Raw genomic sequence first — 22,272 nt, 5'->3', positions numbered from 1 at the left:
GTAATATACCACTCAAACGCCTACTGGGCTGCTAGATAAAGAGCCCCTGGGATCCATCTTTCAGTTGCACTCAAGTAGCTGGAAATAGTTTGCTGTGGCACCTCTGCCTTTAAAGGCACTGGGGACTTATTATTTTAATCCTTGTACAGCCTGATTTATCCCTTCAAACATCTGTCAGCTGTGCTTTGTCTTGAAATTGGTGCCGATGCTACTGCTGATTTTTCAACAGCAGCTGGGAGATGTTCATTAGTTAGACTCTCAGAGGGTGTGTATGTCTGTAATATTTTCTTTTACTAATGATCTCTGAAGCATTAAATATTATGCATCCCATATCTACAGAAAATCTTGGGATTTTTATTTCCCTGCTTCAAGATTTGAAGCATTAGGTTTTACTCAATTAGCTAAATTATTAACAACCCAGTCCCTGAGTACTGGAGATATAAAAGAAAAATGGACTTTAAGTTCCTGGGCTAAAGACATGTTATTTAACGCAGGGGAAAGAACATGGCCCATTCTCTCCAGCAGATATAAATAAGAGCTGAAGCACCATTTTTCTTAAATGATTTCCAAATTAGTTTGTCAATAGAACAGTCCTTGATTTAGCGCTCATTAAACTTGATTGAGCTCTCATTCGCTTTACCTTCTTGTATATTCAGAACAGAGGAGAGGAGAGAGGTTCTTTTGCCCTCTTAAACTTCTCTATCTTCCCTTTAGTTGGCCACGGTGAAAGCTCTTATTTGTCTGCTCAAAGATTTAAAGATCTTTCACTCGTTTTGTTCTTAACACCTGGTGTCTTACTTCTCATATGTAGACAAAAGCAGCAGCATTTTATCCTGTATTTGAAGCATTTAATACTCTGTCAAAGAAGTCGTCTGCACCTCTGGCTTCATTGTTGCTGTGCTTCCATCGTTATTATTATTTTTTTCCTCCAGTTAATTTATTCAGGTTATTTGCGTCTGGAGCGGGTGGAGTAGAAAGGTAACTCAAGAAACATTTTGAATCTTCTGTAATTCTGGTAGAAGATGCTGTGGATGGGAGCCATGAGGTATTATGACACTATGGGCCAACTTTATAATTTTACTCAAGTTAGGACCTGGCAAAGGTCCTGGAATAAGTCTGGAATGTATTAAAAGATAAAGAGCTTCTAGAAAATAATAGAGTAGCCTTGAACTTGCAGAAAATTCTCCCAGCATTCCTCATACTTGCCTTACCCTAAACTGGAGTAACAGACCATGCCTCTCCACCTCTCCTTTTCCCTAACAGGCAGCCGGCAGGACCTGCTCCCTACAAAAGTTAGCTAGCTCTGAGCATGCCTGTGCCTGTGCCTGTGCCTGTGCCTGTGCCTGTGCCTCAGCCTCACATAGAAGTGGAATATTATCCAGCAAATTTCCACAAAAGCCATAAGACAGATTCTGTAAGCAGGCTTGAGGCGAGTTTCTGTAGCATATGGATGCCACTGCTTTGCGATGTGTACTATAGGCCTTGAGCTCTTTGAAGAAAGGATTTGTGTCTTATTCATCTCTGAATCTCCCTGAAATATTGAAAAGCCCCATCACACGATGAAAAAGACAAAAGTGTTCAGAGTTAGACAACCAGGTTCTCAAATCCAGATTGTAATCTCTCCAAGCCTTAGTTTCTTCCTCTATACAATGCAGATAATATCCAACCGATCCTAAGACTCTAATCATCAAACACATAATAAACCAGTGAATGGTCTTCCTTTTAACTTTCCTTCTCCAGTGACTTGTGTATAATTCGTTTTCAAAAAATAGTGTGGCTCCTCCCCAGGACCTGTTTTCAATTCTCTTTCCTCTTGTCCTCTACCCTATTCATCTTATTCCTATCCCCTTTATTAAAACTCTTTCTGTTTTCCTTAGTTTACCTTTTCTTTTTCTTTCTCACATCTATACCTCAAGTCTGATAATTGTACTCAGTTCTGCCAACCACTGGGCATTCCTTAGACTAATTGATGCTTTTCCAGGCTCACAGTATCATTGACCTTTATCCTAAATCAAGAAATAATCTACTCATTCACTTCTCACCCACTTAGGCCAGCAGATTGCAAATCTTCCAGGAATCAGATAAACTATTGCACAGTTCAAATCCTCCCAAAGGGGACAACAGGACTATTACTGCCATGCTATCTACTTGATTGCTCTTGTTTGTTTGTTTGTTTTTCCCTAGAAGGTATTATCATGAATAGTTTTACAATTGAGTCTATTTACCATATTTACAATTCTTCCTGCCTGCCTTTGTTGCCTTTCTTAAAACACCATTCTCTACATCTCTTTCAAACTGCCTCCTTCCAGTGCCAAGGTAACTCTTGCTTGAGGCTCCAGGGAATGAGAACAGATGTGAAATTCTCCTGCAGTTAAAAGATATCAGTGCCACTGTGTTTCAACCGCTGATATGAACCAACAGATAATTACAGTTTAAAATTAGTATTTTAATGAACCAGTCTTAGCAAATCTCCCAGGCATTCAAGAAACAAGCAGGAGGGAGGATATTAATTGAGAAGTCCAACAGACGGATAGTCAGCAGTACTGATCTGATAGAGAGTTGGACATTCCAGTTTTTATGTGATACAAGAGGCAGGGAAAAGCCCATATTTAAAGGTGAACCGATATGCCTAAAGAATGTTAAAAAAAAAAATTCCACTGAGTAAATTGGAAGATCTAATTGGTTTTATTTAATGATTCATAAATTGGGCAATATCCCATCTTAGCAAATAGAAAGATGCTCCAAGATCTGTACAAAATGGAGAGCTTTTATAGGCAGAAGTGGGCAGCAAAAAAGGAAGCTTCTTGCAGAGTGCATTATTTCAGGCATCACCTTCCTTTGGGGAAGTTTGAGGGTCTCTTAGGCAGATTACCTCACTAGTTGCTGACCAGGTAATTCCAGATTGATTGTTTAAAGGTCACATTCCTGGGAGAAGCTAACGCTGCAATTAAGTCTTGGTTTGCTGATGTGGGACTTAGCGCAAGTGACTTGATTCTGAGTCTGCTGTTTCTTCTTGTTGGGATTTTTGTTTGTTTGTTTGTTTGTTTGTTTATTTTTTTCCCAAGAGCAGTGTCAAACTCTAATCAATCATAAATCTGAGACTTCAATCCAAGAATCTAAAATTAAATATCAGAGCCAAATATATAGGAAAATAAATTCCTCATCCATATAAACCTAGTGGCAAGGTTCTCTTTTTCCCTTTCAGAGATGACTGACATCATTAAATATTTATGTGGCCTGATACCCCACAGTAATCGTAAGCAGTATCATAAACTGTTTGAGCAAAATAGAAATGTTAGAAAACAAGTGTTAGTAGGTGAAATTGTTATAGTCTATTTTTTTAAATGTTTATAGTGCTAACTATGTATTTTGCGAAGGGCTTAATTGTTAAACAACCTATTCAATTAAAAGAAAAGGCATAGATAATGTTAAAAACAGTTTGAGTGCTAGTTTAAAATGGACTATTAGATGCCTCCCTGTAGGGGCGCTAAAAGGATCTGGGCTCTTGCTTGGGGAACTTGGATTAGTTGCTTAAACTCTCTGTACCCTGATCTCTCATCCTCAAAATGATGTTATTACCATTTGCCTTACATGGCTTACTGGAAAATAGGGAAAACAAAATTCAGTGATGTTATCAAACTGCAAGGCTAGCATAAGGCCATACCTACCATATGAATGGAACAAAGCCAAATTATTATATAGAGTGTGCTTTGAGGAAACCCACCATATAGCACACAAGCCTCAATTTATATCTCAACATATTTTGAATTAAAAGCCGCTATTAACAAGAAAATAAAAATAAACATGAATATATTCCTACAGCTAGTGTTTTGTACCCCAGCAAGAGACTGGCTGGGATCAGATAGAATACTTGCTCACCCAAATCTCTGACTCAGTCTAATCCCTGCAGAAAATGCTCACTCTTGCTAGCAACTATCTTTCTAAGAAACTAGGCATGGTGAGATCTGTCCTGACTCTCACCCCACCCTGGGCTAGCTCCCTTAACATAGATTCTGAACCCTAGTCATCATTCTTACTGCTGTTTTTAGGCCACCTTCCATCCCAAGGACTTGATGCTGCTCTAACAGAAAGTAGCTTCTAGATTAGATGAAGCAAAGAGGAGAATGTCCTGCCCTCTCTTCTGCTCTATTAAGGATGATTCTTCTTAATGAGCTATTCATAAGGTATCAACTAGTAACCCAGCTGAGTTGCTTCTTTACTTCCTCTGTTTTCAAAGCTCCACCTGGGCCAGTCTTGATTGGACAAGGGCAAGCACCCTGCATTGCTGTTTCCTTCCAGGGCTATAGGGCAGCTCTTGACATTCAGTAAACGCTTTTATTCTTTTTGCCCACAAAAGATTAAATTTATACTTTATTGAGAACTGCAGTTCGCATTTATTTCAATTTTCTCTACTTATATAGCTGAAACTTTGTTACATACTGTTGATTAATTTGGGAGATTGCTTTATGTCATGTGTATATATGTGTGCATATTTTTGTGTATATGTACATTCATATAATTTTCAATATTTTTCATTGTTGTTCATTGTAAGCACACTTATTAACCATCAAGTCCCAGATATTATGCTAGGCATCATATATATAAATATAAATTTGTTAAATGCCTTATTGTTTACTGTCCAGGCATTGAAGTAATTTGATTCCCAAAATTCTTTACCCTTGTCAATTTCACCAGACATTAGGAAACTAAATAATTCTACCTTAGGTAATAAGTTGCCTGAATGCATTAACTTTGCTCTGGGCATATTTTAGTTCTAGAATTTTATTTGAGAGGAGTAATTATTAAATTTATACCTGCTTACTACTATTTTCAAAATATAAAAATGTATTAAAAATAGGAGGTAAATTATCAGTGACCTTTCTGCCCATTTGTAACCTATAAGCATTTTAGGATATTCATTCTTTTCTCCATTCATATTTAATATACAGTGTAGTTGAACTAATACCATATATACAACTTTATAGCTATTTTAATGTAACCTTACAGAAGTAAGCATTCTCCCATGTTATTAAAACCCACGTCATTTTTAAATGCTGGTTAATAAGCTTTTAAATAAATATATTAGAGTTACTTACAATTTTTTTAAAGTTTTAGAGATATGAGTTGTTTGTAGTCTATTAAAATATAAATAACACTGTAGTAAACTTCATTGTCCATGCATTACAGTTGGTATTTTGAAAATTTTTCTAAGGCTGGTACTTTAGAAGTGAAATTATTACATTAAAAGGAGTGAAGAATTTTAAAGCTATTTGTGCATATTATAAATTGCTTTCCAGAAATGCTCTACTAATTTATATTGTCATAACAAAGTGGAAGAAATATCCTTTCCAGCAGTAGATATTCTCATTCTTAAAAAATAAATTGTTCTCGTACATTTTATATTAGCTAATTTGTTAGTCGCAAAAGCCTCTGTTCTTTAATTTGTACTTGTTTGGTTAGTAATGACGTTGAACTTTTAACTGAATGTTAATATTACTGATTTATATTTTTTCTAAAGAGATTACTTTGATTATTTATCAGTTTATTATTTTTATTTTATTTTTCTTCAGTACATGCATTTTTTTTCAAATTAGTAATGTAAGTTTAATGTAAAAAATAAAACAGAGAGATAAGTACAAAGAAGGAAGCAATAAATACTAAGAACCCATTATCCTGAGACTACCAATTAATGTTTTGGTATATGTCCTGTCAATAATTTTTAACATGTATATAAACTATTTGTTTTACAAAAGTGTATCACTTTTCTCCACTGGACAATATTTAATTTTTTATGTTATTAAATGTTCTTTATTTACATTATTTTGATGAATCACTAAATAAATTACATTTTAAGGCTCCCATTAAATGGATGTACTGTATATTTTTGCCATTATGAATAATGCCATAGTTAACATGTTTGTACATAGATTATGTACATCATTTCTTTTAAATTTCTAATCAACTTTTAGGAGGCATAATTAAGTTATAATAAAATTAAATTATTTTAAGGATACAGACCCAAGATTTTGAAAAATGTATATACATGTGTAACTACCACCACAATCAAATATAGAACTTTTCCAATACCTTGAAAACTTCTCTCAAGTCCCTTTGTTGTCAGCACCACCACCAACTAACCACCCACTTGGTCAAAGGCAACCACTGATTTATCTATAGATTAGTTCTGTCTGTTCTCAAATTTCATATCAATGCATTCACATAGTATATATAGACTTTTAATTTCTGAGTCAGTAGTTTGTTTCTTTTTATCCTGAGTAGTATTTCTTTGTATGAAATTATCCATTTATATTGCTTTATAAAGAATTATATTTTATCTAATGGTATAATTGTGATTTTCCATCTGATTATTCATTATTTAATTATTTATATTTAATTGTCCATTATTCAGTCATTTAGATTGTTTTCAGTTTGAGGTTATTATGAGTAAAGGGATTATAAATATTTGTATAAAAGCCTCCATCTGGACATATGTAATCTTTTGTCATGGATAAATACCTAGGAGTAAAATTGCTGGGTCTTAGTGTAGGTATGTCTTTAACTTTATATGAAACTGCCAGACTGTTTTCCAAAGTTGCCTTTTACATCTTACTTTTCCACCAGCAATGTACAAGAGTTTTAATTAATACACATCTCTGCCACCATTTACTACTGTCAGTCTTTTTCATTTTAGCTACGGTGGTGGGTATGTAATGTTATCTCATGTGGATTTTATTTTAATTTCCCTGATATGATTAATGTGGTGGAGCATTTTATAATGAGCATATTGGCCATTTGTATATCTTTAGTGAATTATATCTCTTTTGCTTAACTGTTTTTCCCATTTTAAAAAATTGGATTTTCTATGATTGAATTGAATGTCTTCATTACTATATTCTGGGTATAAACCCTTTGTAAGATAAATGTATTGTGAATATGTTTTCCCAGTCTGTGTGTTGTCTTACATTTTCTTAACAGAATCTTTCAAAGAGCAGACATTGTTAATTATGACATACAATTTTATCAAATATTTTTATGATATCCATATTCTATATTTTTATATTCTATCTTAAAAAAACTTTTGCTATACCAAGGTCTTGAAGATTACTTCCTTATTTTTCTAGAAATCTTATAGTTTTAACTTTTACATTTAGTTCTAAGATCCATTATATCCAATAATTAGCTCTAGTAAGTCTAATTATTATGTATGGTGTAAGAGTTTCATTTTTTCCACATGGATATCCAGATATTTCAGCACTATTTGTTGAAAAGACTACTCTTTCTCCATTCAATTCCTATAACACTTTATGAAAATCAGTTGAACATATATGTGGGTTTGTTTCTGGGCTCTCTATTCTGTTCCAGTGCTCTATTTGTCTTTCTATACATCAGTACTTTTGAACATCATTTTACTGTAAGTTATATTTCTAAAAATGGATTATTGTGTTTGAAGTTATCACCATTTTTAAAGCTATTGATTAATATGCCTAAACTTTTTTCTAGAAATATTGCATCTGTTTATTCTTCCAAGCACTCTCCCAACCTTCAATATAGGTTGTTTCATTTAAAAATATGCATGCTAACTTAACTTTTGGAAAATATTATGTCATTGTTTTTAAATGACTATTTATCACAATATTCATTGGCTATTTGTATGGCTTTTCTTGTGAATTACATGTTTTTATTGTTTATGTATGTTTCCACTGTGATTTTCACTTCTTTTCTTAATGATACATAAAATCTCTTTATGTGATGAGAATATGAAACTTTTTTTACCATATTTATTCTAAATAGTTTATCAGTTTGTGTTAGCACTTAACTTTATTAGTCGGATTTCCAGTATCAAGAGGTGTTTAATATTTATTATTTTATTTCCGAATAGACTTTAAAATCACTTTTTCATGTCCTCCAAAAAATCCTGTTAGAATTTTTAGATCAAATTAAATGAAACATATACATTTACTTGTGCGAAAGTGGTACCTTCACGTTCTTGTCAGTCAAACACATAGTATGTCTCCATTTAGTGTAGAAATACTTCCTTTTTTCTCTTGGTAGAATTCTATAAATTTATTCATAGAAGTCTTAGACATCTCTTGTTAAAGCATATGTTAAACTTAATATTGCTACCATGCACAGCATCTTTTTCAAATTACATTCCCAACACTGTTAATATTAAAATATAGCATGCTATTAATTATTGTTTATTATCTTTTATCTAGCCACTGTGCTGAGCTGGTATCAATTTGGAATCTTTTTCATTTGATTTCCTATTTATGCAACTTATTTTCTCAGCAAGTAATGGTAATTTAGTTATTTCATTGCCAGGAGTTTTTCTAATTATTTTTTTTTTATGCTTTGTTGAATTGGCCATAACTTTGTGACAATTTTAAATAATAATTGGCATAATAGCACATGATCTTAAAACCTCAAATATCACTTACAGACCATATAAAAGCATATTAAAAATGAAGGTAATTTTAGACTTGGAGAAATATAAAGGTTGTCTAAGTTAAGGCTTAGTTGATTTATGAATTTCCCTTATAACCTCAAATATTCTGTGTTAACATCTTAAGTGACGTAGACAGAGAAATTCCATTTTGGTTTTCTAGGGCTGCCATAACAAAGTGCTACAAACTAGGTAGCTTAAAACAACATTAATTTATTCTGTAACAGGCTGCAGGCTACAAGTCCGAAATCAAGGTTTTGGCAAGAGCATGCTCCCTCAGAAGCCTCTCAGGGAAGATGCTTCCTGCCTCTTTCAGCTTCTGGTAGCCCCAAGCATTTCTTGTCTGGTGGCAGCATAACTCCAATTCAGCCTCCATTTTCAGAGATTGTGTCTGTGTGTTTTTGTCTTCACATGGTGTTTTACCCGTGTGCTTCTTCTTCTCTTCTTTTATATAAAGACCCTGGTCATATTGGATTAGCGCCCACCCTAATGACCTCATCTTAACTTGATGACATCTGTCAAGACCCTGTTTCCAAATAAGGTTACATTCTCAGGTAACAGGGGCGAGGACTTCCACATCTCTTCTGGGAAGGACACAATTCAACTCATGACACTATCATAGGAGCAGGCTATTTTATTGATCCTCATGGTAGGAAATCCCTTTTACCAACCCACAATCTTCATACCTCTAGTAGGCAGGGCATATTAAGACCTAGGGCAAACCACTACAAATCTCACCTGGCTTCCATTGGACAGCCTTTCAAATATACCAGAACAGTTCTCATAGCTCACTGTTTAGCGATAGTCCCATCTTTGATGAAAAAAAAATCAAGAAATGACCGCAATTAAGATTCTATAAATTATATGTCAACCATATACCATCAATTAAAAAAAGATACTTCAGGAGTGCAAATAATAAAACTAGGCTATAGGGCTTGAGTTTTGAATATCTTGTTTTCGATTCTCATCAGTTGTCTCAGAAGATAATTCCTAATCCTAATGACCTAAATGGTATCAGAGCATCTGAGATGATTTTTATCCAACATACTCACAGACATGGGCCTTACCTTACATTTTTAGCCTGACTGAAGGCTACCAAAAGAGAAACTCACACGCTTTTATAACAATGAGTTCTTTCCTACATAGTTGTGAAGAAATGGTGATCAGCATTTCTTTTTTTTTTTTTTCCAGCCATCTTTTAATTAACCGTGGTGGCCAGAACAGATGGTTGCTACTAAGTGTTTTAGCTATGTTGAAAGATAAAGCACAAGGAGCATAAGTACATTCATGGGGTAAACTATGAAATCAAATCAAGCAAAGATATTAAAAAGAAGGTAATATGGAAAAGAGGCAAGCAGGGGGCTAAATTTTATTAATCACTAATTCCTTCTTTGAAATTTAGTTTAAAAAGAGAATATGCATGAAATGGAAATATAACTTACATTCACAGTATAAGAAGGAAAAAAATGATTAATTTATTTGAAAAAAGGCTTTTTTGAGGTTTTGACAACTGACTTAAGAAACCAGGTCTCTTCTAATTGTTTTGTCCTCTGTTATCCTCTGCTATTAATGTGATTTTTTTATAAATATTATAAATCTCCAAGTATTCTGTAGCACCCATATTCTAAAATTAGGTAGTATCTAGATGAGAAGTGAGATACATCTAAAGATTAAATAAGCTATGCATAAAAATGATGTCTGTTGTAAGCATAGTCCATAAATAAAAACCAACAATTATGAATTTCATCTGCTTTCTGTTGACCTGGCTTAACAGTCTGTGCTCAATCATTTTTTTCTATTTTAGTGTCCATTCCAAATTAACCTTTAATACTTTTCTTTAGGGCAAAATGGTGCCTGATTAAGATAAAAGATAGATAGGAATTCTTATGCAAAGCAAAATAGAGAGATGGTTACTTAGCATTGGAGGATAGTTATTAAAGCTTCTCTTACACATATCTCAAATATCATTGAAGTATATAAATTGACTAAGCTCTGCAGTGTCTGATAAGGAACTAACATAGGTTCCTCGGTGGTATAAACACAACCTTAAAATATGTGGAAGTCATATTAGCTCAGGTGATCGTCTCCAGGAGAGTCTAGGGATCGGGTCTGGACTTCCAAGAACTTGCCTTAATAAAAACCGTGAAATCCTGGAGGTAGAGTTTAGACAGATCTCAGGGCTTTGTGTGGGATGCATAAGTCAGAATGACTCAGGGCTGAACCATCCAGGCTAATTCTACAAGTTTGTGTACACAAAGACAATCTCATCTACAGGAAATGTTCTGATTATCTCTTTGGCACCTGCACATTGTGGCTACTACTCTATCATCTCATAGAGTTACACATGCCCTCCATGTTTCAGTTATTGACTGCACGAAAAACTACACTCAAGACTGAACAAGAAGTATTGGTGAGACCTGTGAACTTGAGGTCATGAGAACTAAGGGTCAGAGCCATGTAACAACCTTTACAGGCCCTAATCTCTAATTTGGAAGCTTCACCGTAAAGTATATTAAGCATATTATCTTGTACACACATCCCATATTAATGTTTTATCTGTTTTAAAAAGTTTTTAATAATTTTTATTTCTTTTACTTTTAGAATCATTATCATAAGGAGATGACAGAATGTTTATCATAGTTGAACTATGTGATGGAGGCATAGAAATTCATTACACTATTTTTTCTTCTTTTGTGCCTATGTTAAAATTTCTGTAATAAAAAGTTAAAATTAAAAAAAAAAATTGAAGTCCAAGGGGAGAGATAGAAAGTGAAGAAACAAGCAGAGAAAACTTGGAAGGATCAGCTATTGATAAGATGGAAACTCAGGAAAGGCTGGTGTCTTGGAAGCCATGAGAAGAAACTTTTTCAAGATGAAGAGAGCCCTTGATACTTCAAAAGCTCCTGATACTTCAAATCTTGCTATACAGAAGCAACCAGTTATGCCTTATGATCAAAATCCAGAGCAATCAAATAGGAATTATAGTATAGATGAAAAAAGGGAAAATAAAAAATGGAGAGAAGGAGAAAGTAAAAAGAGAAGAAAAGGAAAAGAATGTGGAAGAGAAACTGGAAGAACAAGAAGAGGAGGAAAAAGAAGAAGAAAAAAAAAAAAAAACAGAAAATGAGAAAGAAATCCAGAGAAAAGATTAGTCAGTTAACTCCTCATTTAAGCTCTCTGGGCAACATTTAAGTTAAACAAATACTTCACAAATGGAGATAGTCTATCACTTGAATTTGAATTTAACATGACATAAAAACAGATAAATCAATGGTTTTTTGAAAGAAATTTAATAAAGAAGTGTGTAAATGAAAATACAAGAAAAAGCACAAGAGAACCTCACATGATTGAATGGAATTAAGAAAAAATAACATCAATATTTTTAATAGCTGTACATAGAATTTTTATTGTATTACTTATGTATGTTTCTATACAAATATTTATGTATTACCTCAGTAGATCATCACTCTAAACCATAAATGAGGAAAAGGAATTGCTGGGAAATAATGTGATTTCATCAACAAGTACCAGTTCCTAAATGTCTAACCCTGAATTTGTATTTTCATCTCTCAGGTACAAATGCTATGTATTTTCATGTGTAACCTGGAAAATATTCCAGGCTATGTTAATTTTTGTTTCATATGTAATGTTTATATACTCCTAATTTTTTCTATTATAATTTCTATTGATTTTTTTTTAAATTAAGCCCAACAATATAATATAGTAAGGAACTGTTTGAATAGAAGAATCCTTAAAATGGAATTTCATGCAAACATTTGTAGAATGATGAGACTATGCATGATTTTAATAGGTTTCTTATTTGAGCTTATCTCTGCTTTCTAATTTTAACAAATAACTTGACTTATTACCCTTGTAAGAAGTAAAAACAGTAAAGGTCATTTTGGTTATATTTAAAAGGAACGTCACAAATCATGGAGGAATGTTTATTTACTGTTCAGCAAAAAGAATCGGTAAGGAAATTGTTAATAAGTATGTTCTCTACTTCATAGTTTAAAAATAATAAAGAAAAATAAACAAAAAAAAAAACTACCTTCAAAATGTGACATTTTAAAGCAACAGCCATTTTATTATATCATGATGTTATGGATCTAGAATTTGCACAGGGCTTAGTTGATTCTCCTGCTCCTAGTAGCATTCGTATGGATCATTTAGAGGTGCTCATCTGGCAGTTGAATTGGTCTGAAGAGTTCAAGATGGCTTCACTTACACACCTGGGGCCTTGGAAGGAATGGCTGGAAATTTGGACTCAGCTGGGCTCCTTTCCCATTCCTTGTAATTTCAGAGCCTCTACGCATGGTCTTTCCAACAGAGTAATTCAACTTCTTAACCAGCTGCTCAGGTTCCAAGAGTGAATATAATAGATACAACTTGGTCCCAATAGTAAGGAAAAGCTTCTCTGATGTCAAAAACATGGGAAGTAATTAGACAAAAAGAGTTTAGAGAAGAGAGAGCATTCAGGTTAAGCAGTGTTTGGTTTTAAAATAAAGGTAGACTCAAGAAAACTATCCATAACTGTCACACATTCTAATAAAAGACTATTGATTAATACATGTCAATCACGTTCCATCTGTGTGTGATAGAAACTGGCACTGTCTTTGTCAGATGCTGAGTAATCACATCTCAATTCTGCTTTCGTGTCTTCATTCATATTTAACAGTCTATAGCAATACTAGAAAGAGCATTCAACTGGAAATGTGGAGATCAATTCTAGAGTTTTTCCTACAGTTTAAGGGCCTCCATTTCTTAATGTGTATAATTTTGTAGTTAAGAGTATATTCACCTCATGAAAACTCAACAAATATTTATTAAACACTTCCTACAAGTAAGATGCTCAACTTGATGCCTAAATGATCTGACTTCTGTCCATTTGTCCAGTATCATGCCACAAACTCTAAAGTGACCCGCCCTATTCTCTAGTGAATCTCCTATTGGTTTTCCTCTCTGCACTCCTCACAGTTTATATTTATTTTCTAAATAGTTTGTTTATAAATTTTCTGTCAGTCCACTGCACTAGACATTACACTCTATTAAATGGGAGCCATGATGGTCCTTGCACCATTGAATCCCATTGCCCAACCCAGTGCTAGAATGCAGAGGTAACCCCCATGCCCCCAAAAAAATGTGTGGAATAGATGTTATAGGAGACTCGAAGTAACTTACAATATAGTGAGAGGAGGTAAAATGAGGCAGAATATTATTGTATCTTAAGAGAACCATGAACAAAGTTCTCTGATGGTTTTCAAGAGGACTTGAAAGAAGGTCACAGAAAGCTACAGCATAGGAATAAGTGGAATGCACATTGAAAAGGCAAAAGGAGCCATAGCTAGAAGGACTTTGTTTACCATTTGAGGAGTCTGAACTTTATTCTAAATGCAACAGAATATGCTGATGAGTTTGAGCAGTGGAGGGACATGATCTGGTTGTAAAAGTTTACTCTCTATGATGCGTGGTGACTGAAAGGGAGAGATTGGACACAAGAGATTCTGAAGGTATCCAAGAGAGATCGTGTTGCTGATGGAGGAGACAGTGGAGGTGAAGAGAGGTAGACAGACTTAAAATAGATTTGGGAATAGAATGTAGGAATTAGCAATGAATTAGATGCGAGAGGGAGAAAAAAAGAGAGGGCTCAAGAATTAGTCAAGGTTCTGGGCTGAGTTAGTGATGGATGGAGACATGCTAGATGGGAAAAATTAGGTAGCAAAGGGAGGAAAATGTTTGCAAGAGGGAAATCAGAAAGGAAATAAGCACAAATGATCCTATTATCATATAGAGATGAATTATCGTATGTTGAGGATAAGTCTACATTTCAAGTTTCTCAGTCTTTGGACTTCTTCCCTCTGCCACTACTTCAAGCTACTCCCTACTTGTGCAGCCCTGTCAATTCCGAATGAGGGAATATTACCTGTGCCCTCTGTATATCATAGTTGCTCAATAAGCACCAAAGTAAACCAAGTTTAATTAATTGGTCGATTCATTCCTAATACTTATTTGTACATAAAGACCTAAGGGATCACTGATTGCTCCTCCTTCCCAAATAGCACACTGGGGAGATTTCCAGTGGTTACTAAGTATGCTGACCTATTTAATAGATTGCTAAATATGTCAACAAAGCCAAGTGCAGTTCATTGAGAAATGAAACATTTACCCATGTGATTAATTAAGGTCCAGAACACTATTCTTAAAAAATTAAATAAAAAAAAAATCACGCTCCCCACAATACTGTAACTTATCTATATAACTCCTTCCTTAGTCCTTCACTTTGACACGGAAACTCCTGGAAAAGTGTACTATACTCTCATCTTGGCAATTCAGTAGATGCTGTGCTAATTCTTTCCTGGACACCAGGGGACGCTCTTCACAGTAATCTTTCTCTCTTTCTCTGTTTAAATATGGGAAGCCACAGCATCTCTTTTCAAGGTCCTTAACAGAATCTGACCATAGCCCTCAACATAGCCCAACAACCCTTCTCTTCTGGATCCCAGAGGCTGGGATTATGCTCAAGTCTCCAAGGGCCAGAGTGACCAGGACCCCATCAGGAATTGGTTATAGCATCTTTCACTTCGTTCCTTTATCAAGCAAGTATTTTTCTCTCTATGTTCTCTACAACCACCACAGTCAGTTAAACTTTATGAATTTTATCCCAAATAATTTTTAAAATATTATATGGTGATTTAAGTATAATCCAGGAATGATTTTGCAACACATAAAATCTCAGGGGAAAATTTAATCAAGTCATTCAGTTAATATTGAAATATATTGGCACTTTATGGGGAAGGTTACATTTTTTTTCAGCAACACATGTTTACTAAACGTATACTTTGACATTGTGCTGGGCCTTGGGAACACAACAAAGAATAAGAAAATGTCCCTATCTTTAAGGAATTTAGCTTAATGGGAGACCAACCAGTTCAGGTGCTATGATAGGAGTATAATGCTGGGAACCCAAAAGGAGGGGAGTGACCAAGTCCACCAGATTCTCAAAGACACTTTTTGCAAGAGATTGCCAGAGAGACAGAGAGACTTTGATTTTGATCTTGTTTACAAATGATTGCAGATGCCAAGAAAAAAGCCACAGCCGATCTTAGCCAAGTGTCAGATGACTAAAAGAGAGCACCCAGTAAGTACAGTTAGCTTTGCCAGTTGTCTGCAAAAGTACAAAAGTTCATGGGATTGTGCAAGCAGAACAGCAGCCCACTAGAGATTGTATGAGGAAGTGTTTCAGTCAGTTGAGTTATAACAAAGAGCTCATAGCCTTCCTTCTTAGCCCCCTCCATTTAAAAAAATTTTTATACTCATTTTTAACTGCTACTTACACTATTTTGGAGAAATCATATTATACTTTACAGAGTGCAAAACTGGTGTTGTATACTTTTCTTGATTCAATTCAAGTAAACTGATCTGCTAGAAAGCTAGATATATAGACCTCGAACTCCAGGTGAAGTCTGAGCTAATGATGCAGATCTGTGAGTTAATATCAGCTTACATGTGGTAGATGATGTCATAGGAATTATTACTCTTGGAAAGTAATAGAATTCAGTCTTTGTTACAACACTGTAAATTAATTCTCTTAATTATACCAACTTTTTCAAATATTATTTTAAAATATTTTGATTTAGTTTTTATTATTCTATCAAATTATCATTGCTTATTATTCAGGTTCCATTTTCCTAACTTGTAACTCCTCATTCCCCATCTGCACTATTTTTCCTGCTTAACTACTTTATTGATGACATTTTATTTAGGATTTAAAACATTTCCCAAAGTGGCCTAAGGGTAAAGCCTAAGGAAATAAAAAGTTGTGAAAGATCCAGGATGTTACACAGTGCCAGTCAGATTGATGTATTTAGTTTTTATTAGGCACTTATTATGAATCTGTGGGAAGTGCTGGTGACATAAAGCTGATCAAGATATAGTAGCTGCCATCAAGGAGTTTATAAGAGGAAGAGTCAAATAAAAAATAAATAATAATAATAAATAATGTAACAAGTACGGTGGTCTAAATTTTCACAGTTTACTCTGGGAGCAGTATGGAGACACTTGAGCCTGAATCTGAACCTGTGATTGTCACCATCAAGTATCCTTATATTAGGTCCTATAGACAATATAAGAAAGTGAGAGACATAATTGAGTCATGAAAATAGAATATTCACACATGAACATAATTATTAAAATCAAAAGACAGTGTATCAGAGTTCTCCAGAGATACAGAACAAGTAGTAGATATATCATTAGGTAGATGATAGATGATAGATAGATGATAGATAGGTGATAGGTAGGTAGGTAGATAGATAGATAGATAGATAGATAGATAGATAGATAGATAGATAGATAGATGATAGATGATAAATAGATGACAAATAGATATAGATATCTAAAGAGCTGTATTTCCAGGATTATCTCTTGCAATTGTGGGGACTGGCAAGTCCGACACATATAGTGCAGGCCCTGGGAACTCTCCAGCAGGAGTTGATGCTTCAGTCTTGAGGCAGAATTTCTTCTTCCTCGGGGAAACTTCAATTTTGCTTTTAAACATTTCAACAGAGTGGATGAGGCCCACCCACAGTATCATAAGTATCTCCTTTACTTATGTCAAAGTGATTGCTCTGGAGAAAACACCAAAGGTATGGAAGGACAACTTTTGCTGAAGTCACACAGGTGCAGGACACATGGATCCCATCAACCATCTCAGCAGGAACCAGGACTAGGGATGCAGTTATCCAGAAAAGATGTGTTCAGGTCACTCTTGGTGGTGGTTTGGACCTAGTGAATTACACAGGAGACTGTGACAAGGTTTTAAGAATTTTATACCACCAGAAATGTTGCCAGCCTGGCCTAGAAGGCACACAGAAAGGACAAAACAAAGAAAGCATAACTCTGAAGACAGAGCCATATATACAAAGACCAGAGCTGACCAGACTTTCTTGGGCTATGAAGACAGGGCTGCCACCCCAGCTGGCTCAGAGCACAGGTAACCTGCCCCTACCCAGAGAGCCAAGATACTTCTGATTTAGACTTTGATGACAAATGATGGAACAGTAAAATGTCATTCAAGATTTAGGGAGGAGATTTAGAGGAAACTGACCCTGATTTGAATTTAGATTTTACTCTTAGCAATAGTAAGATTTTTTTTCTTCTAGAGCATTTCAGTGATCATGCAACTGAATACTATATATTTTCTTTAAAAATAATTCAAGATAACATATAAAATGTGTATTATTTCTATTACATAGGGGAAAAGTATGAATAAATATTAAAATATTGACAGTTGCTACCAGACTTTAATTTTCCTCAGTTTTTTTAGTTTCATTTTCTAGAATAAACTTTTCATTTCATAATGAACGAATTTTTTTATAAGGCAAATATGTTATTTATATTGTATTGACTGAGGTTTTTGTTTCTTATTTGTTGTTGTTGTTGTTGTTGTTGTTGTTTGATATCAGGTCTAATAGAGTGTTAGTGTGGAAAGAGCAATGACTTGATACAAAAGACCTGTCATCTAGATTTTTTGCCGCCTTTCAAAACTTGGACCTAGGACAGGACTTTTAAGCTCTCAAGGCTATTTCCTGCACTACATACCTCGCAAAATAGGTGTAAAAATCAAATGAGATTATTTATGAAAATGCTATAATTCTCAGTATAAATGTCAGGAATGATTATTGCAAAAATAAGTTTAACATAATTATCAGTTTCATATATACAAGTACTACGCATTTATGTTTTCTTACTAAATAAGTATTTAATAGTATGGAAACTGTTACTGATCTTACAAAATGTATTTGTATTGGATCATAATAAAATAGCACATTTGTGTGGGATGCTGTAAAAATCCCCAACAGACTGTGAATGTTTTCAAGTGAAATATACAATGTATCTTAAACAATTTGAAAAATTATTTTAAATTAATAAATGTCATATTTAGTGAAAGTGTAATCAATAAATGCTGACATTTTGAATGGAAGAAAAAAGAAAACTGATTGTAGATGTTAACCACACCTAAAAAATACCTCAAAGCAACACCTAGATTAGTGTTTGAATAACTGAGCACTACAGCATAGCCAAGTTGACACCTAAAACGACCCATCTCAGGCAGCATAATTGCCAGATTTATGGTACCCAAAGATTGAAATATCAAATGGATTCGATGGTAAAATGCAAAGCCATACACATGTTCGCTTCTAACCCCCATCTCGTGTCCCATCCCCGGAAGCTGCCCCCAACCGTGTTTCCTCATCCCACACTGAAACTCTGCTTGAACTCACATAAAAATACAATATCTGGCATTTCCACTCCTTGTTTGACTGCTCTTCCCTCTGTTGCATCCTTCAGAGACTCATGTTGTCTCTCTCAGGCCGTGATATTTCAGAAGTATTTATGTGTTCTATCATGTGAAGCTCTTCTCCACTGAAAACTTGGATAGTGTTTATAAGGACACATGGGTGAAAACAGACAGTGCCACTTACCATGCTAAGCCATTTATTCCTTAACAGCAAAGGGACTGTTTCTGTTTCATTAACAAAAGAATACTTTGTTTGACTTTCAAAACTTGCATTCTGAGTTTTGAGGAGACTGCAGTCTGACTCTATTTTTCTCAGCAAGCGTGGCCATATCATAATATTTGTGACATTATGATATTACAGCACCCTGTACCACAAAGCATCTTTAACATTTGCTTTGAGCCTTTCATAATTTGTTAAAGAGTCTCTTTTATTCAGCTTGCTAACACAAAATGAAACCTATGTTTTCTTTCACACCAGTTTCCTTAAATGTTTATAGAAATTATGGTATGTGCATGCACACATGTGTTTATACACATGCTATTTCTGTGTGGTAGGTTTGTGTGTGTGATTTTTTTGCAGAGATTGTGTCATTGGTTTTTCAGATTACTGTCATCAAGATAAAATAAGAATTGCCATATTTAACATTAGCAATAAAACTACTGCCAAGTATTGCAATCTAGTTTTTTGGCTCTTACTGCTAAGCTTTCTGTCTTCACATTTATGTTTCCTGTTCCTGTATCAATTTAGAAAATGTAAAGGGTAACTATTAAAAGATATCTGAAAGGTAAGTGAATTTGCTACTCTCAGCAGAAAGGATGTCTGCTGTTTAGCTTTCTTCTCCCAAGCAATCATTTGTTTTTCAACTCGCAAAATGAATTTTGAAACAATGCCACATTATGCCACAAAATATTAATAGATACAATTAATACATTGATACATGTTTGACTCTGTCATCCTTCATTTCCTTTATGCCATTCTTCTTTTAATCTGCTGTGACAGTTTTATAATGGAGCCCCAGAAATATAACTCTAGGGCAAGCCATACTACTAATCATCAATATAGCATTGTGTGTTGTCCAGCAGATATGTGTCCCTGTTTTGTCAGCAAGGATGATATTCTGTAAAATTTCTACCTAGAGAAAATGCTTTTCAAGATTTGTTTGCAAGCAAAAAATTTAATGGGATGCTGAGTTTGGCCATGACAGGGTTTGTTTGTGTTTTGTTTTGGTTTGTTTTAGTTTTTTCTGCTGAGTGGATTATCATTTTAGTTTTAACTACAGAATACAGGACAGAATTGTTAAAGCAATCCAATTATGTAAGCTATGTATATGCAACAAAAATAAGGCTTTAGACCACTTATCATTTTTTGTTCCATAGGTCCTTAGCTATAATTGATCTGCAAGTCACCTCTAGATTGTAAAACAGTGGTCACTTTGGGAGTTCTTGTCTTAAAAGAGTATCCCCAGTGAAAAAAATTAATGACTAGCTATATAGATTCTATCACAAACATTATAAACAGATCTATTAAACAAACCGGTTATTCTTCCAAATTGGTACTTAGCAATTATTGTCATTCTGAAAAAACACTAATAAATGCTTCCAGAATGTCCAAGAGGGGCAAGCCAGCTGTCTTTAAAAAATATTGGTACAGATTTGTGTCAATTTATTTCTTATAGCATATGCCAGTACTGTTATCAAGAAAAAGCCAACTGTCCCAGCTTGATACAAATCCTCAAGTTTGGAGCATTCAGCTCATTTTGCTTGATCCTGGAAAATTGTATTTTCCCTTTTTAAATAGAAGACTATATGTTTTAGACTGTAACATAGTTAAGGGTATGGCCTTCCTTGTTAATGATAAGTGATCTATTCACTCTATGTATTGCGTATTACTTATATATATATAACTATGCAAGTGTTTCATGGTAAACCAGTGTAGGTTGTAAATATTTTATAATCACTATAAACACAGAAAACTGAAGACATTCTCTTGAGTTATAGCGGTGTCTTCAATGCTATGATTACAGGCAAAAAAATTTAGTTTTTTTTTGTTTTGCCTTTCATTTACATTTATGTTCTTGTGAAAATCATAGACATTAGCTAGATTTGTTGACTATTTGTAGACATCAGCATATTTTAACGCACCTATAAACATAAAGACATATCTACATTATTTCCAAATATTGTTATTTATCCAGAGCATTATCAGAAGCATTAATACATATTATATTAATTATATAGAATTATAAATAAGGTTTACACCATAATTATAGCAAAGATCTGGCTATCTCAGAATAGATACTTTAAACCTTCAGTAATTCTTAGGAAGTTTAAGGGTGAAAGACAAGGCCTGCTAAGGTGGCCACTTCTGAGCACTAAATCTCCAAGTCAGGAATTCAGCACTGACTGAACATTAGAGCTATTTACGATTAAGAGAAGTGGACATGTACTTTCAGCTATAAGGTGAATAAGTTCTAAATATCTAATTTATAGCATGGTGACTATAATTGATAATACTGTGTTGTATAATTAAAAATGCTATATTGCATAAAATTTGCTAAGAACCTTTTCTTAAGAATTCTTACAAAAAATTTTTTTAAGAAAAGAGAACTACGTGAGGTGATAGATATGTCAATTGAAGCCGGAAATCCTTTCACAATGTAAATGTATATTAATTCATCACTTTGTATACTTCAAATATATTACAATGTTATTTGTCAATTAACCTCAAAGCTGGAAAAAAAGAAAAGAAAAAATAGCCTTTTAGGACTAGCTCTTTATGCTTCCCATTATACTGATATATGTGTATGTATGTATGTATGTGTGTATGTATATATGTGTGTATGTATATACACACATATATACATACATACATATATATATTCAGACCCTTATGATAACCATGAGTAAGTGAGATTTCTTTTATTTTTTTAGGTGAGGCAACCTTTGGTTGACCTCACAGGTTGCAAAGACCTTGTCAGCTTAAAATCCCTTATTTTATTTATTTATTTATTTAGTTAGTTAGTTAGTTATTTTATGCCTACAGCACCTGGTCTTCCTAGGTGGTCTTCCATCCAAGTACTAACCAGGCCCGACCCTGCTTAGCTTCCAAGATCAGATGGGATCAGGCTTGTTCAGTGTGACATGGCCATAGACAAGTGAGATATAATTTCTGTATGTTATTTATTTATGTTTTTCCCGCTCTTCTGCAAATCACATGAAGACAGAAACTCTGTGCCCTATCCAGCAGTATGCTCCCAGTGCCTTGAGCACAAGTAATGCACCTGGAAGGCGTTCGAAAAATCTGTGTTGAATCAGAGATTAAAAATGATTGCATGCATTTGTGACCACTGTTCCAGGTCTCTTCACTTCTCCTCTGGACTACAGAACTCATCTCCTTGCAAGTGTTCCTGCCCATAGACCTGCCTTACTCCATTCACTTTCTACCTCGCAGCCTCCTTCATCTTTCTGAAGTGCAGCTCCAGCCTTTTCTTTCACTATTTACTCTACAGAAAAATAGGCACAGAGAAGGGAT

At 34.3% G+C, this 22,272-nt stretch overlaps 1 protein-coding gene and 1 pseudogene across 1 annotated transcript in view; one reads left to right on the top strand and one right to left on the bottom strand.

Annotated features, from left to right (window-relative positions):
* The first annotated feature begins 1,309 nt into the window (after positions 1-1,309).
* The window catches only part of NXPH2 (neurexophilin 2), a 30,043-nt gene continuing 9,080 nt past the window's right edge, over positions 1,310-22,272 (top strand). Inside the window, exon 1 of the mRNA XM_039874580.1 lies at positions 1,310-1,414. Within this exon, the coding sequence (XP_039730514.1) occupies positions 1,310-1,414 (105 nt within the window). The remainder of the gene's footprint in view (positions 1,415-22,272) is intronic.
* LOC120612102 (uncharacterized) lies at positions 21,775-21,893 on the bottom strand (annotated as a pseudogene).

This window comes from Pteropus medius, unplaced genomic scaffold (genome assembly GCF_902729225.1).
Source record: "Pteropus medius unplaced genomic scaffold, Ma_sr-lr_union100, whole genome shotgun sequence".
NCBI classification, from domain to species: Eukaryota; Metazoa; Chordata; class Mammalia; order Chiroptera; family Pteropodidae; genus Pteropus; species Pteropus medius.
The sequence above is the reverse complement of the archived record's forward strand: the minus strand, read 5'-3'. Positions and strand labels throughout refer to the sequence as shown.